Raw genomic sequence first — 15,587 nt, forward strand, 5'->3', positions numbered from 1 at the left:
GTGGGGCTGGGGCCCCAGAAAAGGTTGTACATAGTGCGGGAGGTGGTCAGGAGTATTTTCTCTTTGGTGAGGACATTGCTGCCAAGGTTTCAAGGTACCCCTTATGCCCTTAGAGGGTGAAGGGATTCTTCCCTCTTCTCTGGATCCCAGAAGGAATAAGCAGCATGGGCCCAGGATGGTTTGGGGGAGCAGCAGCTGATGTTTATTAGAGACCAGTACCCCTATGCCAGATCTTGGGGGCTTTGCCCCCGGAATCTTTTGCTTCAGCTTCAGTCGTCGCTGTCGAACTCCGAGGATAGACCCTGCAGCAGGGGCAGGGACATGGAGTGCCCGTCGGGGTCCCTGGGGCCCCCACCCTGGGCTCCTGGTGGAGGGCTGCGGGGACTGAAGAGCCAGTTCTCTGCCAGGGTTGGGGATAGTCACAGCTTGACTTATAGCTGGTCTTTTTCCTCCCTAGCTTTTCCCTCTGGTCCTCTGTGCCATCCCAATCCCCTTACCAGGGCCTTCTCATTCCATCTCACCCTCCCCGGGCTCCCTCATTCCATCTCTTTCACCAGAGCCCTGTGCTGAGTAATGGATTCCCCACATACTTTATTCTCATGCCTTCTCCCTTCTTCACTTTGTCCCTCCCATCCATCTCATCATTTCCCCCTAGCAGTACCTGACAGCATCTGGGGCCCCCTTCGGAAGGGGTTTCGGCGCTTGTAGGAGAATCTGGTGGGTTTGCCCTCTGGCCCTTCCTGGGGAGGTGGTGTAGGCGGAGCTGGGACAGGTGGGGGCACATCAGCAGCTTCAGGTGTATCAGCAGGTGCTGATGTGGGGGCCAGAGGTGGCATGATGCTGAGGTTGGGTCTGACCCAGTTGGCCCCATGGAGCAATGGGTCTTTAGTCAGAGGCTTCTGTGGTCCCAGCACGCCCTTGGACTGCAGTGAAAACTTGAGGCAGGAGAAGGCAACAGGTAATGACCGATGTAGCCGGAGGAGCTGGGGCTCATGGGCTGTAGGCATCAGCCCCAGCTGCAGCCAGGAACAAGAGAAGACCTGGTAGATGACATAGATGCTGTGGGTGCTTCGGAGCCAGGAAAGAGTCTGCTGTAGGCTCACCTGGCCTGGTGGCAGCAACAGGAAGGCAACCTTCTTGCGCAGGCCACCCATATGTAGGCGGATCTTGCATGGCTGCCCATCCAACATTCGCATCTCTTCATAGGCTATCTCTGCTTGGCCATTTGGTGAGTATTCCCGAGTGCAGTGGGCGAAGGCACCCTCAGATCCTGCCTGCTCCAGGAGGCTTGGTAGTGGCCCCACTGGTTTCAGTGCCCTCCGACCCTGCCGACCTGGCAAAGCCAGGCGGGTATGGGCTGGGCGGGACTGTTTTACCAGCACACCCAGTAGGTCATAGCAGGCTGCATCTGACAGGAAAGGTACTGCTACTGCATTGGGCCCAAAGTGCTCCTCGATGACCTGCAGGTGGCCAGTTTATAGGTCAGGGACTTAGGGTCAGAAGGTAACTGGTTGCCTACTTTAAATTGACCCCGAGTGTTCACTGTTCAGTTACATCTCTATAGTGTTCAGATTTATGCTTTCTGCTTATCTCCCAGCTCTCCTGCAGCAAAACCTTGAATGTCTACATGTCAAACTATCTAGGTAATGGGAAAACATTAAAGAATGAGACTTTGTCTTTGTCCTGATATAGTTTAGTCTAATGGAGAAGACAAAAATGTAAACAGCTATGTAAAATATTAATAGAAAGCAAGATGTGAAGGAGACAAGAAGTGATTGAACAGTCTTTACTTTTCATAGAAAGAGGATCAAGGAAGGTTTCTAGATGGTGATACTTGAGTTTTGAAGGAATTATCTAGGTAGGAGAATGGTCAATTCAGGCATAAGAGTCAGCCAGTGAAAAAACTTGAATTTACAAACCAAGGGGGACACATTTAGGAACACATAATTTTATAATGCTTGTATGTATGGTATGAAGAGGGAAAGGCACACAGGAACTAGATTATGAAAGGCTTGTGTGTCTGTCAAGTGAATTGCCCTGAAGGCAGTGGGAAGCTGCTTGAAGGGCTCTGGGTAGGAGGAACAGGATCAGATAGGTGTTTTTGAAAGCTAATTTTTTTTTTTTTTTTTGAATTGAGTCTCCTTTGTCGTCTAGGCTGGAGTGCAGTGGTACGATCTTGGCTCACTGAAACCTCTGCCTCCTGGGCTCAAGTGATTGTCCTGGCTCAGCCTCCTGAGTATTTGGAACTACAGGCACCCACCACCACACCTGGCTTATTTTTTGTATTTTTAGTAGGGATGGGGTTTCACTCTGTTGCCCAGGCTGGTTTTGAACTCCTGAGCTCAGGCAGTCCACTTGCCTCGGCCTCACAAAGTGTTGAGATTACAGGTGTGAGCTACCGCGCCTGACCAGAAAGCTAATTTTTAGTAGGAAAGCATAAAATAAGGACGATAGATGAGCTAAGAGTATAGCAATACTCCAGGCAAGGCATGATAAGGTCCTGAACTAAAATAGAGGGGGAAGATACTAGAGATATTTAGGTTATAGAATTAGTAGAACTTGGTCACTTAGGAGATATGGAAGAAAGAATCCTCAGCGGTGCACGCTGGCTCATGCCTATAATCCCAGCACTTTGGGAGGCCGAGACAGGTGGATCACCTGAGGTCAGGAGTTGGAGATCATTCTGACCAACATGGTGAAACCCTGTTGCTACTAAAAATAGAAAAATTAGCCGGGCATGGTGGTAAACACCTGTAATCCCAGCTACTTGTGATACTGAGGCAGAAGAATTGCTTGAACCTGGGAGGCGGAGGTTGCAATGAGCCGAGATGGCACCACTGCACTCAACAGAGTCTCAAGCAAAAAAAAAAAAAGAATCTTCAAGGATTCTTCTTAGGTGACTGGTTGTATGGGTGATGTCTTTAATCAATAGTAGGTTACACAGAAATAGATTCGGAATGTCCATTCTTATACCATGTCTGTTACCTCATAGTATATACCTTCTACCCTAGCTGCAAGGGGTAGTTTTTATAGGGAATTTGAGGCCTCATATTTATAATGTTAGTTACAGTATGCTTTCAGGGATTTTAATTAGTGTGTGTGTGAGCCTGTTTTGTTGTTGTTTGTTTTGTCATGGCCTTTTTGGAGTTGGTAACCCTGGAAAGTTTATTTTTCATGACTAACTGCGAAACATAAGAGCCTGTCTAGTAATTGTACTTAAGTATGGTTTCAACCCATTCAGGATTTTGTGGCTGACGTTTCTGGTTCTGTACTCTACTAGGGAGCAAGGGCACACAGAGTTTCCTCTTAGGGCATCTCTTATATTTGAGCGCAGTGCTTACAGTGCTGTACTCTACTCCCTACCTCCAGGCCCAAATTCCACATGGCTATGCCCCTACTGATGGCGTTGCCCTCTTTGTTGGCCTTCTGGTAGAATTCACCAGTGACTCCTTAAGGCTGATCTACTTTTTGCTACAAAGCTGTTTTGGAAGTGCTGCCTCCTAGCATAAGAGGAAGGTAGCTAACTATGGAGTTGCCTCTGTACCTTGGATAAGCTGAGGTAGCTTGTAGACTACTGTCTTGTCACCTGGCCAAAGGAAGAACTGATGTTCTTTTGTGGTCTGCATAGGAGGGTTTCCCATTATTCCTTCTCCTTTGCTTCACTGGAACGCTTCCTCTTGGGTGGGGCTCTGAGAAGGACCAGTGAGGTTTCCAGGGGAGAGACCAGAACACTGGTGGGTTGACATTTTTGGATGCAATGCTTTGCATCATGACCATGAAATCAGACGCACCAAGCATGACATCCGAATCTCACCCTAACTGCTCCTTTGGTGTCAAGGATCTTGCACAAGTAAGATAAACGGGAGTGTCTGTCGAAGAGGCCCCTCTGATAGGAGTGTGACATTTAAAATACCTGGTGCTTATTATTCAATTTTCTGCTTAAAGGGTGAATATCTGGTTTAGCTGGAGGCTCTTTATTCCCCATATGCTCTTCCTATATGCTGACAGGCATTAAGTTGCCTAATTCTAACTCTCCCTGACCTTGACAGCTCCAGTGGTTATCCTAAAATAGGAAAAATAAGGAGCTCGGTTCTTTGTTAGGGAGATTGTGTTCTTGGTAGAATCACTATTTAAGACTACTATGTGCTCCTACAGAACTTTTGCTTCTGGATAGAAATTATATGGACCTTAGGCCCACAAATTTAGGTTTTCCAGGGGCATCCCAGGAAAGTGATGGTGAAATAGTGTTTTCCTAGATGTCCCTTGGTTCCATCGAATTCTGAATGTAGAGTTCTTGAGCCACATTCTGTTTAGCCAAATGTTTTGCCATATGTTCAGTAAACTGTCAGTGGTTTTGGACACAGGAAACCAGGTCACTTAAAGTTGACCTAATCCTTGAATTTGCCCCATAATGCCAGTGATTTATCCTGCATATCTCTACTCCGATTTTCCTGACCATTTTCAGTTTAAATAGGATAATGAGTTTTTCTGATACTCAGAGATAGCATAGCTTTCTAATAGTGGGAGACTCTGTTTATTTTCAGTCTAATTCTGCTTGATCTAGTCCAGGACCAACCTTCTACACTGCTGAAACTAGTTGCTCTAATACTTGGGAAGACCTTGAGTTCTCCTGGTTTTGCTTCCCTGGGAAGCTGGACTTTGTGGTAAGCAGCTACCGTATTGGGAATGGAAGCAGCATGCCATTAAATCTTTGAGTGTGGTAGGCACTGCTTTAAGATTTTTTTTTTTTTTTTCTAAGCCTGGTAGGCTGACTTCTATGAATGTTATAAATTCACCTTCCTTCAGATCACATAGTCAGAATCTGATTCTAGATTATCTGATCTGAAATTTCCTGCCATCCAGCCTGCAACTGAAAAGTGATTTGGTAGGATTTATTGGATACTTGCAACCCAGATACAGCTGAGATTGTCCTGCTCCTTAAAATATAAAAATCTGCCTCGAAATCCAAATTTCTTATTTTGTGGAAGTTAAGGTGGAGGAGATCTGTGAAAGAGTTTCAGATAAAGTTCAGATTCTATAGGAAGCTGGTTCTATAGGAAGTCCAGGTTCTAAGATTAGCCCTTATATCTCTTTGGCTTTATTTTTACTACTGCTTCTTTGAACTCTGCTCTAGAAGATTATTAGGAGTTCTCAAATATGAATTATTCTTTTTCCTCTCCTTGTTTTTACAAATGTTCTACATTTAATTACTATTAAATTATTATATACTCACCACCCCCCTGCTCATTAATTAAGATATTTATTAAGTACCTTTTATTTGTCAGGTTCTCCTCTCCCTCTTTGTGTGAATAACTCCTGCTTGCCTAGCTAGAATGTCACTCTTTCCAGGAAGCCTTCCTGATCTCCTGTCTCACCCCTGACTTAGCGTGTCTCCTCTTTGCTCATAATTCCCTATACACTGCTTTTCAGTGAACCTTTTTACTGTTTTTGCAGTTGTCATTAAATGGGGGCAGTTCATGCCAATAACTTTACTGCAGTGCCCGGCACATATGGAAGCACTGAGTAAATGTTGGTTATTATTGTCTTCAGACTTCCCACCCCTTCCTACTCACAAGCTGCTCAGACCCATGCAGGTCACACTTTGTTACTTCCTCTTTAGCTTCCTTACTTTACCTACCTTATCCTTGATGAGGGTCCAGGTGGCATCAGCTTCATCCAGTGTCAGCAGGTGGGGGGTACCCACCAACATGGTGGGGTATGAGAGGGATTGGGCAGGGCAGTGGCTGCTGCAGGAACCCCAGGTGGCCCAGGGAGGTGAGACCTGAGGTCTTGGGCCCTAAGCCATTGTATGACATCATAGAGGTCCTGCTAGATAATTGTGCCTTGGATAGGGGGATGACAGTGACTTTCCTAGCTTCACTGCAGCATGTAATTCATGCTCTTGAGTCACTTATCCATCCTCCTGCATTAGGGAAAGAAAATGCAGGTATCTGTTAGGGTGTGTTTGTATATGTGTATGTGTGTGTGTAGTTCTTGGTCTGAGTTCTTTAAGGAAACACGATCAGGTCTCTCCTCCCTTCAGTAGCATCTCTAAAGCAATTTACTATCTTAGCTGCAGATGCTTCTCTGTGAGGTTGGATTGGGGTCCTAAAGGACATGGGAGAAATACAATCGTGAGCCACATAACAATGTTTTGGAAAATGATATGTGACTGACAGTGGTCTGACACCATAAGAGTATATTGTTGTGTTTTTACTTTACTTTTTCTATGTTTAGGTATGTTTTGATACACAAATACCATTGTGTTACAGTTTCTTATGGTATTCACTACAGTAACATGTTGTACAGATTTATAGCCCAAGAGCAATTGGCTATACCTTAGAGCCTAGAGCCTAGGTGTGTAGTAGGCTATACCATCTAGGTTTGTGTAAGCACACTCTGTGATGTTTGTGCAATGATAAAATTGCATAAGGATGCATTTCTCAGAACATACCCTGTTGTTAAGCAATGCATGACTATCTAGATTAGGACTTATACTGAGAACCAAGCAGTGGTTCCCAACCTTGGCTGCACTTTGGAATTGCCTGGGAGCTTAAAAATTACTGGTGCCTGGATCAATTACTGGTGCCAGAGATTTTGATTTAATTGGTCTGGGGTGTGCCTGGGCATCACAATTTCTAAAAGCTCTTCAGGCAATTTTAATGCATAACTTAGGTTGAAAACCAGTATTAATGGGTGGGTTACAATTGCAATGAAAACCAGGAAAATGTGTAGGAGGTTGCTGTGCTGAGCAGTGTGACAATGTGGAGGGTAAGAATATAATTGGGATAATGTTGCCTTAGTAACGAGAGAATCTTCAGGAAGCCAGAATTACGCAGGTAAATTTGAGGAAAAATTTCTGCATGCTCCATTCCATGTCCTAGTCTGATTTGTGCCTAGTAGCTAGATAAGAGCTGGAATATTAGCTATTTGTTATCTCCTTTGCATCTTTGTCCAGAGATCTCAACTGTGTTTTGCTGAAGAAGAACCAGTCTAGAGAGCCTTTCCTGTAGTTACTTTTCTACTCCGTACCTTATCTGTTCAAGGAGTCCTTTCTCTGAGTCCTTCTGGAGAGTCTCCTTTGTGCCCAGGAAGACCTCTTTTGTGTAGGTGGTATCCTCGCCTAGCCCAGCCCTGCATAGCTCTGTAGAGCAGTCCCACAAAGTTGGCTGTCATCTGAGCTGGCTGAGGTCGTATGAGTAGGGGCATAGGCAAAGGTCCTGCAGTGGTGGGAAAGAGCGTTAGGAAAATTTTCCTAAAGGAGATGTAACTGGCCTTGGGAGGGCAGGTCTCCTTAGATAGAGCTATGGATATGGGTGCTGGGTTTTTGAGCAAAGGTTTTACAGTGGGTGTGGTCCTATTTTCCAGGAGAGGAATTAATATCAAATATTTCAAGGAGAGGAATTATACCAAATATTAATGTTGAGTTCTTTTGTGCTAGGGGCTGTGCCAAATACTTTGAATTCGTTATATTAGTTAATCCATTTGGTATCCTCTTGAAGTAGTTACTACTATTATCTCATTTTACAAGTAAAGAAACAGGCTCAGAGAGGTTAAATAATTATTTCAAAGCATATGATGAGTTTATAGAGAATCTAGGATTCAGGTAAAAGTCTGCTGGACTGAATCTTTAACCAACACATTCCTTTGGCTCACTTTAGTGTGTGGTGGGAGGAGTGAGTGCCAGATGGAAAGTACTAAGTGGTTTAGTGAAAAGGAAATGGACAGGATAAGAGAGGAGCCACGATGAGCCAAATCAGAAACCCCGTTTCTTGTTAAGACAAGATTAGAAGGAATCCCTTCCTTCTAATGTCCCTTTAGCACATTTTGATTATGGTTGACAAAAAGAGGTCACCTGGTGTAGTATAGCTGCACCTCTCTTCTCTCCAGGAAAGAATTCTGAGTGAGGCAGGTGGAGATAGAGCAAGAGAGAGACATACACAAGGACAAGAGACATAGATATGGGATAAAACTGACAAATGGTGCAAGGAGACAGAGATGTAGCAGTACAGAGACAGTGAGAGTGACTGATAGAGAATGGTGTACATCCAGATCCCGAGGGGATTCCAGAATGAGAAGAGGAGGAATGAGATTGGTGCAGGGATGGTGGACTGTGGTGACTTTACCACGGTGCAGTCTGCATATAACAAAATTGCCCTTGTACCCTTTGAATTTATACAAAAAAAAAAAAAAAAAAAAAAAGAAAAGGACAAGGAGGATCTCTTTAGGACTTTTGGGAGAGGGGCTCAGAGGGGAAATTGGGACTGAAAACTTTTGTCTGATTACTCCTCAGTCAGAAGCCCATACATTCTTCTGCTGCCTGATTATCATGATTCCCTACGATCCCTAAATTCCCTACTGATCTACCCCAACACTTAAGTAAAGTCGGTCTTTCCTTTTGACTCAGAAAGACTGAGACTAAAAGTTACTGAAGGAAAATGGATGGCAACTGGGTCCTGGATGGAGATGGTGAGCCTAAGGGCTGGGCTTTTTGGGCCATGTCCTGCTTATAGGATTTGCCTCTGGTGTGGTGTGAGAGACAGATCATCTGCAGGGTATCTGAGGGTGATCTGAATGGAGAGCATGAGGGTAACAAACAGATGGATCTTTTTATCCAGAGAACATGAGGTTCTCATTATGAACCTGTAGGGCAGTATAGAATAGTATTGACAGCAAAGACTTTAGAATGATAAAGAGCCCTAACAAGTCTCTTCATGTCTCTCAGACTTCAAGGATAATCACACAGACCCCTCATACCTTATTTGAAACTTTTAGGGACAGATATTTTGGAATTCAGTTTTTTTCAGATTATAGAAAAGGAATATAATATATATATATATCATGTATTAAGGAATACCCCAGTGGGATTCAGGACAGTGCCCTATAATCAAACACATCAACACTTCTGAAGTTAGATGTATGAATATTCACACTAAATAAGATAAATAAAGATTATAAATAGGATCATGATGGTTGAGGTGTCAGGTTTTGGGCCAAAGTTATAAAAAATATTGTTTGTTTCTTCAGAGTTTTTTTTTTTTTTTAAATTTTGGAATTATGGATGAGGGATTGTGGGCTTGTAATTAATTCTCAGGTTGTCATGAGGAATGAGAGTGTGGTAAAGCTCTTGAAACTATCATATGGCAGGTATGTATGCAATCTCAATTTGGAACAAGATACAAATGTCCAAGGGAGTGGATTTTGAGCTTGAAGGAAGAAAGTTGCTACAATGGACAACGTACAGCTCTGTAACCAGCTACCTTGAAAAGTTGTGCACAACCAGGGGTTGAAGGTGCCTTAGAAGAGAGTCTTCATGTGGTGGGAGGGTGACAGAATTCATTGTTTATGAATGTTGGCTGCAGATGATTTCCCTTTCATGTATCAGAGGGGAAAGGCAAAAAATGGTATACCTGTATATATGTGAGACACAGGATTATCACACATATTTATTTATAATCAATAAATATCTTACTACATATATGCTTGTTCATATGTCAGTTATTTTCTTAGGATAGATTTATTAAGGGGGAACTTATTTATTTATGAGACAGGGTCTCACTGTCATCAGGCTGGAGTGCAGTGGTGTGATCACAGCTCACTGCAATAAAGGGGAATTTAGAGTAAGAGAAGGGTATGAACATCTTCAAGACTTACGACTCATTAGGATTAGAATTGTGTTGCAGTTATCTGCAAAATCATTGCTTGGAGGCCGTTTAAACTCAGAACTTCATGAAGAAAATTAGTCTTGAGAATGAATGAGCCCACACTTAGGGGACTGTAGATTTCCTCTGTATCTACTTGTGTGCAGTGTGATGCCTCTGAAAATCATACAGAGCTTCTGGACTCTTTAGTCCTTGTTATTGATGACCTGGTAGGACCCAGTGTGGCACCAGAGATGGCATCATCTGCTTTTTCTGGTCTGCAGCCTCCTCATCTGTGTGGTGGTCCGTGGTCCAGCTTGGTCCAGCTATCTGTGCTGAGTGGATTGGGTTGCTCCTGGCTTCAAGTTTTCATGTCTAACTCCAATACCTGTGGTTATGATAGTTTTCCTGGAGAGCTTGGGTTTGCCTTTGCAGTCTGTAGCTTTTTCTGATCTCATAACGGTGACACCCTGCCATATTATACTTATTATATTATACTTATTCTGAACTCCATGATGGTATTAAAGACCTTTTGTTATGTAATGTCCCTTCCAGTGTGGTGTCTTAGCTGAAAATGAATCACCTGTTGGGCAACACCACCACACTTCCTGTTCTTGCTCTGGCAGGTACAGAAGTGCGAAATGTTTCATTTATCATATTGCACTAACATCATGTGCTTCTAATGATGTTGGCGAAGACAAATGGGGGTGCCGATGGGGATTTTATTTGGGGATTGTACCTTCTTGTTGAGGGTGCACAAAAGGGCAGATTGACCAGAAACCATAGTAATTCAGCCTCAGGCAATCAGATGATGTGGCTGCAGTGATTTTCTGGGATATCAACATTTCTTTCAGTGGACCCCTGACCTCTGAAGCTGCAGTCAAAGGGGAAGAAGTTCTAGCTGTTAATTTTGGGGGCTTTGGTGGGAGTTGGGGGAAGGAAGAATAGTAATTACAGATGAGACCAAAAGAGGATTCTTTGAATTTGAAGTGGCCAAATTGGTACCACAGGGCACATTATTTAGATTATCAGAAGGTGGGAGATTAGCCTGTATAATAACTCGTTTCCTGAGGGCAGTCTGAAAACAGAATCTGGCTGCAGGAGTAGAGAGGGCTGTGATTTCAGACAGGTACCCAAGCACTTGACTCCAGGGACAGCGCCACCCTCTGCGGCAGTGCCAAGCACGCCCATCAAGTTTGAGATCTATAGAGGAGCTTTTGTGCGGGAGCATGGGAAGACTTAGACTGAAATAATGGAGGTGGGGAGCAGGAAAGGGAGTTAAGTTAGATCTTGTTTATTATGATCCTTCACTAATTTTTCCTATATGGTAGTGTAGCTCTCTGACCTCTACCTCCTGCCTCCTCCCAAGCAGAATACATGTTTAAGTCAAAGTTTACAGAAGCCAGTGTTGCACATAGTAGGGACTCCACAGCAATTACCTGTTAAATGATGGTAACAGTCATATGCAGACAGTGGGATGAAGATAACATAATTCACAACCCCAGACTCCCCTCCGAGTGTCCCTTCACCTCCACTCTTAGGCTCCATTGTTACCACTGGACATTACAACGGGCTTTTTCTGAATGTGAAGGTGTCCAGGAGTTGGTTCCTGATCTGCTTGGTGTGGGCCCCGTAGAGGAGGAGGTTGAGGGCAGGTGGCAGCAGCAAGTAGATGTTGGAGAGAAGGATGTGCACAGGCTTTGGGACAGTGTGATGAGCAAAGCGGTGTGTGAGGTAGGAGAAGAGACCAGGTATGTAGAAGGCCAGAATGACACAGATGTGAGAACTACATGTACCAAAGGCCTTCGCACAGGCCTCCTGGGTAGGCAGCTGCAGCACAGCATGGGCAATGAGTCCATAGGAGCCAGTGATACCCAGAATATCCATACTTGAGATGGCCAGTGAAAGTGCCAGACCATATAAATTGTTGACCCGTGTGTTACCCACCACCAGTTCTACCACCGCCATGTGTGCACAATAGGTATGGCCTATGGTCTTGGCTTGGAAGTGCTCAGACTTTGCCACCAGCAGTGGGAAAGGTACAACAATAGCCACAGCTTTCAGTGCCAGTGCCAAGGCTGCATAACCCACATGGGCTTTGGTGACCAGGACAGGGTAGTGCAGTGGACGCCCTATTGCCACAGCACGATCACCGGCCATGGCCAAAAGCACACCTGATTCCATGGCAGTCAGTGCATGTACAAAGAACATCTGGACCAGGCACACAGCATATGGCACAGATCGGGGCCCAAGCCACAGCACAGCCAGTAACCCTGGGGCTATAGATGTGGCTAAGCCCAGGTCTGTGGCTGCTGGCATGGCCAAGAGTAGAAACATGGGCTGGTGCAGTGTGGAATCTATCCACACCACTGCCAACAGTGCTCCATTGCCCAGCAGGGCCAGCAGATAAATGGGCCCAAAGACCGGTGTCAGCCAAGTCTGGGCACTTTCTAGCCCTGGAAAGCCAGTCAGTATGAAGAAGGTTGGGTGTAGGAAGGTGGAATTGAGTTGTAGAGTTTCTGCCATTCTGTGGTGGGCACAACTTGAGGGCTCATGGGGGCCATGACTCCTGACAGGAAAGACCAGGGGAGAGATTTTGGGGGTGTCACAGTGGCACAAACCCATCCATGGCATATATGTAGGAGTAGTGCAGGGCTGGGAGGATCACAGGGTTATAACTTTTGGTTAGTGGGGGTTTGGATGGATAATTAAAGTCGAAATTCTATCTTAGATAAGAGAATCCTTTGCTCCTAAAAGTCGATATGTATTGTAGTGGGAGGAAGGGGTAGCGAGGAGGAGGCTGCCTGCTGCAGTGGCTGGTATAGATAGCCAGAGAGAGCCTTCTAACGATGTCAGCAGAGGGTGGAGCGGAGATGAATACTTTTCTTCCTCAGGGTCCAAATAGAGTCAGTCTCAGTCTCTATGAGGAGAAAGCCAGTGCTGGGGGCAGGGTGGGGAATCAGGCTTCCAGCTGTCCTGTCCCTGCCTGTGTATCCTTGGGCAAGACCTCTGGACCTCAGCTTCTTCAGCTGTATAGAGCTGGTGGGTACAGTGATATTAAGGTTTGCCCAGCTCTGAGCAATTGCCCATTCTCCGCACCCACCATCCTGGAAGAGAGGAGGCAGAGTAGAAAGAAAGGGAGAAACCGTAGTGGGAGGCAGATGGAATCTGGAGTGAATCTGGGAGCTTGGTGTGGCAAGGGAAATCTTGCTAGGTTTTTGGGGTGCAGGGTGCTTATGTTTTGAACTTGATGCTGAACACCAGCTGGAGAGTTGGAGTTGGGGCTGGGGAGCAACAGAGAGAGAGATGGCAGTATGAAACGAGACTTTTCTTCTCTGTTTCCTTTCCTTCTTCACGATACAAAAGTGGGTCCCACTAGAGTCTCATTCCTGGCATGCCAGAGGGAGTGGAGGTGACATAGAGGGAGAAAATGGCACTCAACTCAGTAGCAGCCATCTGAGGAAGAAGCATCTCTGACATTGGAGGAGGCAGGACGAGTAGATTGACTTCTCCCAGGATCTAGCCCACCTAAGAAGCTTAATACACGTTGAATGGATAAATGAATGAGGAAGAAATCGCCAGCAGAAGGCTTGACTGGGAAAGATCTCAAGCACTGTGTGTTGGCAGCTTCTTTTCGTTTTAATTAGTGCCTGTGGGGCTCTTTATGTGGCTGTTCTACCTGCTTCCCTCAGGGCCTTTCTCCCTCCCACCTGTGCCACATTAACTCTTTTTGTATCTCTCTGCTCAGTGCTGATGGGCTGGTGACTCAGGAAGTAGAGTAAGGAGGCAGAAATGGGGGCAAGCCAGGAAAGAGACTATCGGGTGGAAAGATCTGGGAAAGGAACACTTTCTCAGGGAAGTCTTTCCTGGCTCACTGAAGTCCGGGAGAAAATTCGTTGCTTTATTCTTTAATAGCATCTAGCCCAATCTGTTGTAATTTCTCGTCTCTCAATTCCCCACTAGACCAAAAGAGTTGCAGATATCGCTTTTTATTAGCCACAGTGTCTCTACTGCTCACCACAAGTCTGGCATGTAGTTAGCTATGAATAAATATATATTGCTTTTAATTGTGGGACAGACCGCTAGTCCAAACAGCTTTTGCTGATGAATAGGGGTTCCTACAGTTTCAGGAGTCTTAGGTATCCACGAAGGAAAAGAGTTATTTGCCATTAACCACAAGTCTGTTGAATACAGTTCTTTTTATTATAAGGAGACATATTGTTAAACTCATCACACTATGTAAAGTTATGCAATAAAGACCACAGGACCTATTGGAAAAATGAAGGTAGGGGCACAACACTCAAAAAATTCATCAGTGACACATTTAAGAAAAAGATGGGCTGGGCACAGTGGCTCACACCGGTAATCCCAGCACTTTGGGAGGCCAAGACAGGAGGATCACTTGAGCCCAGGAGTTCTAGACTAGTCCATGCAACACAGTGAGAGCCCATCTCTACAAAAAATTAAAAAAGTAGCCAGCCATGGTGGCATGCACCGGTAGTTCTACCTACTTGAGAGGCTGAGGCAGGAGGATCACTTGATCCCAGGAGTTCAAGGCTACAGTGAGCTATAATCATGCCATGCACTCCAGCCTGGGTGATAGAGTGAGATCCTGTCTCTAAAAAATAAATAAAATGAAATGAAATTGGACAGAAAGTTGTAATACCAGATGTGAATGGGTGTGGCTCATAACACAAGTGGTGAACTGAAGTAGCTGATCGATGTTTGAGGTATATGCATGTGTGCATGTTGAGCTTTCTTACTCAGTTCAGTTCAGCTGGGTTCAGTTTTCTGTGTTCACCTACTTTCTTGAAAGTGGAGTTACATGCAAGAAAACATGAAATTCACATTATTCTCAGTTCCCTAATACATATGTCAATTGTCTTTGAACAATTTGTATTTCAAAACTAGCATTATAGCAGAACTAGTTGAATCTCTTTTCTGCCTGGCCTTGTGTCATGTGGTGAGGATACAGTGGCAATAACAAGACCATGCTGCTCTCAAGGAGTTCACAGTCTAACGGACACAGTGATCTAAACAGTTGTTGAAGGGTTGTTAAGGTAATTGCCTTAACTCAAGTCAATACCAGATATGATGGCAGCACAGAGAAAGAAGACTTTCACTCTTCCTGGGGGAGTCAGGGAAATCTCTGAATCACAGTAATGGTTAAAAGTTTTGTGGAGTCTCCTGTGTACATGCACTGCTCTAAGCCCTAACCTCACGACAGTCATTTGAGGTGGGCACAATTCTTTCTTCCATTTTACAAAAGAAACTAAGAGATAGATATTAACTTGGTCAAGGTCGTATAGCTAGTAAACAGCAGAGTTAGGATACTAACTCAGTCTGGCTCTAGCATACTTGCTCTTAGCCACTACTTCAAAAATTGTTGCTGAGGTTTAGAACATGAGTAGGAATTTTTAGAATAGTTGGAGCAAAATGCACCCATTCCTGCAAGAAGGAGTTCAGGAGATTTTGGGATTGGCAGGTGATCCTAGGATTGCTGAATGGAGAGATGTACAAAGAGTTGTAATTATTTGGTGGTAAATGGTGAGCTGTCACCAATTCAGGGAGGAGAGGAGTACTGAGCAGGTGGGAGTGGTGGGTTACGAGCCGTGAAGGAGAGGGTTAGGAAAAAGTGCTCTTGGCCTCAAGAGAACACTAATAAAAGTTTTGGCTGTCTTGGACACTTGCTCTTTGTGCAAAGATTGTTCATAAGATAAATTACAGAATCCATAAGCCCAACAAGTCCAAATTTGAAGTCATTAGGTTCTTGGAAATCTACTGTGTTATGTATTTCCCATTCTCCAGTAATCCAAGATACACTGGGAGATATCATTGACTTCGTCTTTAGAAGATTCCTTGGTTAGTCTCCCAAGCTCCAGTTCATACTTACAGAAGCTGTCTAAGCACACCTTGGGAACCAACTGTCTGGTCTTTTCCCGTGAC

General features: G+C 44.7%; 2 protein-coding genes across 2 annotated transcripts; both read right to left on the bottom strand.

Moving 5' to 3' along the window:
* Positions 1 to 179: 179 nt before the first annotated feature.
* C13H11orf42 (chromosome 13 C11orf42 homolog) lies at positions 180 to 5,763 on the bottom strand. The gene is made up of 3 exons (XM_023189844.3): positions 5,639 to 5,763; positions 662 to 1,460; positions 180 to 400 (listed from the first exon to the last, which is right to left on the bottom strand). The coding sequence occupies exons 1-3, from the start codon at positions 5,708 to 5,710 to the stop codon at positions 270 to 272; spliced, it is 1,002 nt and encodes a 333-aa protein (XP_023045612.1). The 5' UTR covers positions 5,711 to 5,763; the 3' UTR covers positions 180 to 269.
* A 5,375-nt stretch (positions 5,764 to 11,138) lies between these two features.
* LOC111524635 (olfactory receptor 52W1) lies at positions 11,139 to 12,239 on the bottom strand. Its single transcript, XM_023189837.1, has one exon. The coding sequence runs from the start codon at positions 12,165 to 12,167 to the stop codon at positions 11,205 to 11,207; it is 963 nt and encodes a 320-aa protein (XP_023045605.1). The 5' UTR covers positions 12,168 to 12,239; the 3' UTR covers positions 11,139 to 11,204.
* Between the last annotated feature and the right edge of the window lie 3,348 nt (positions 12,240 to 15,587).

This window comes from Piliocolobus tephrosceles, chromosome 13 (assembly GCF_002776525.5).
Source record: "Piliocolobus tephrosceles isolate RC106 chromosome 13, ASM277652v3, whole genome shotgun sequence".
In the NCBI taxonomy this organism is placed as follows: Eukaryota; Metazoa; Chordata; class Mammalia; order Primates; family Cercopithecidae; genus Piliocolobus; species Piliocolobus tephrosceles.

Coding starts and splice junctions, on each gene's coding strand:
- C13H11orf42 (XM_023189844.3), bottom strand. CDS start 5,710: ATGTTGGTGGGTACCCCCCACCTGCTGACACTGGATGAAGCTGATGCC. Junction 1,461..5,638: donor GGACCCTCATCAAGGATAAG/GTAGGTAAAGTA, acceptor GGCCACCTGCAG/GTCATCGAGGAGCACTTTGG. Junction 401..661: donor GGGGCCCCAGATGCTGTCAG/GTACTGCTAGGG, acceptor CAACCCTGGCAG/AGAACTGGCTCTTCAGTCCC.
- LOC111524635 (XM_023189837.1), bottom strand. CDS start 12,167: ATGGCAGAAACTCTACAACTCAATTCCACCTTCCTACACCCAACCTTC.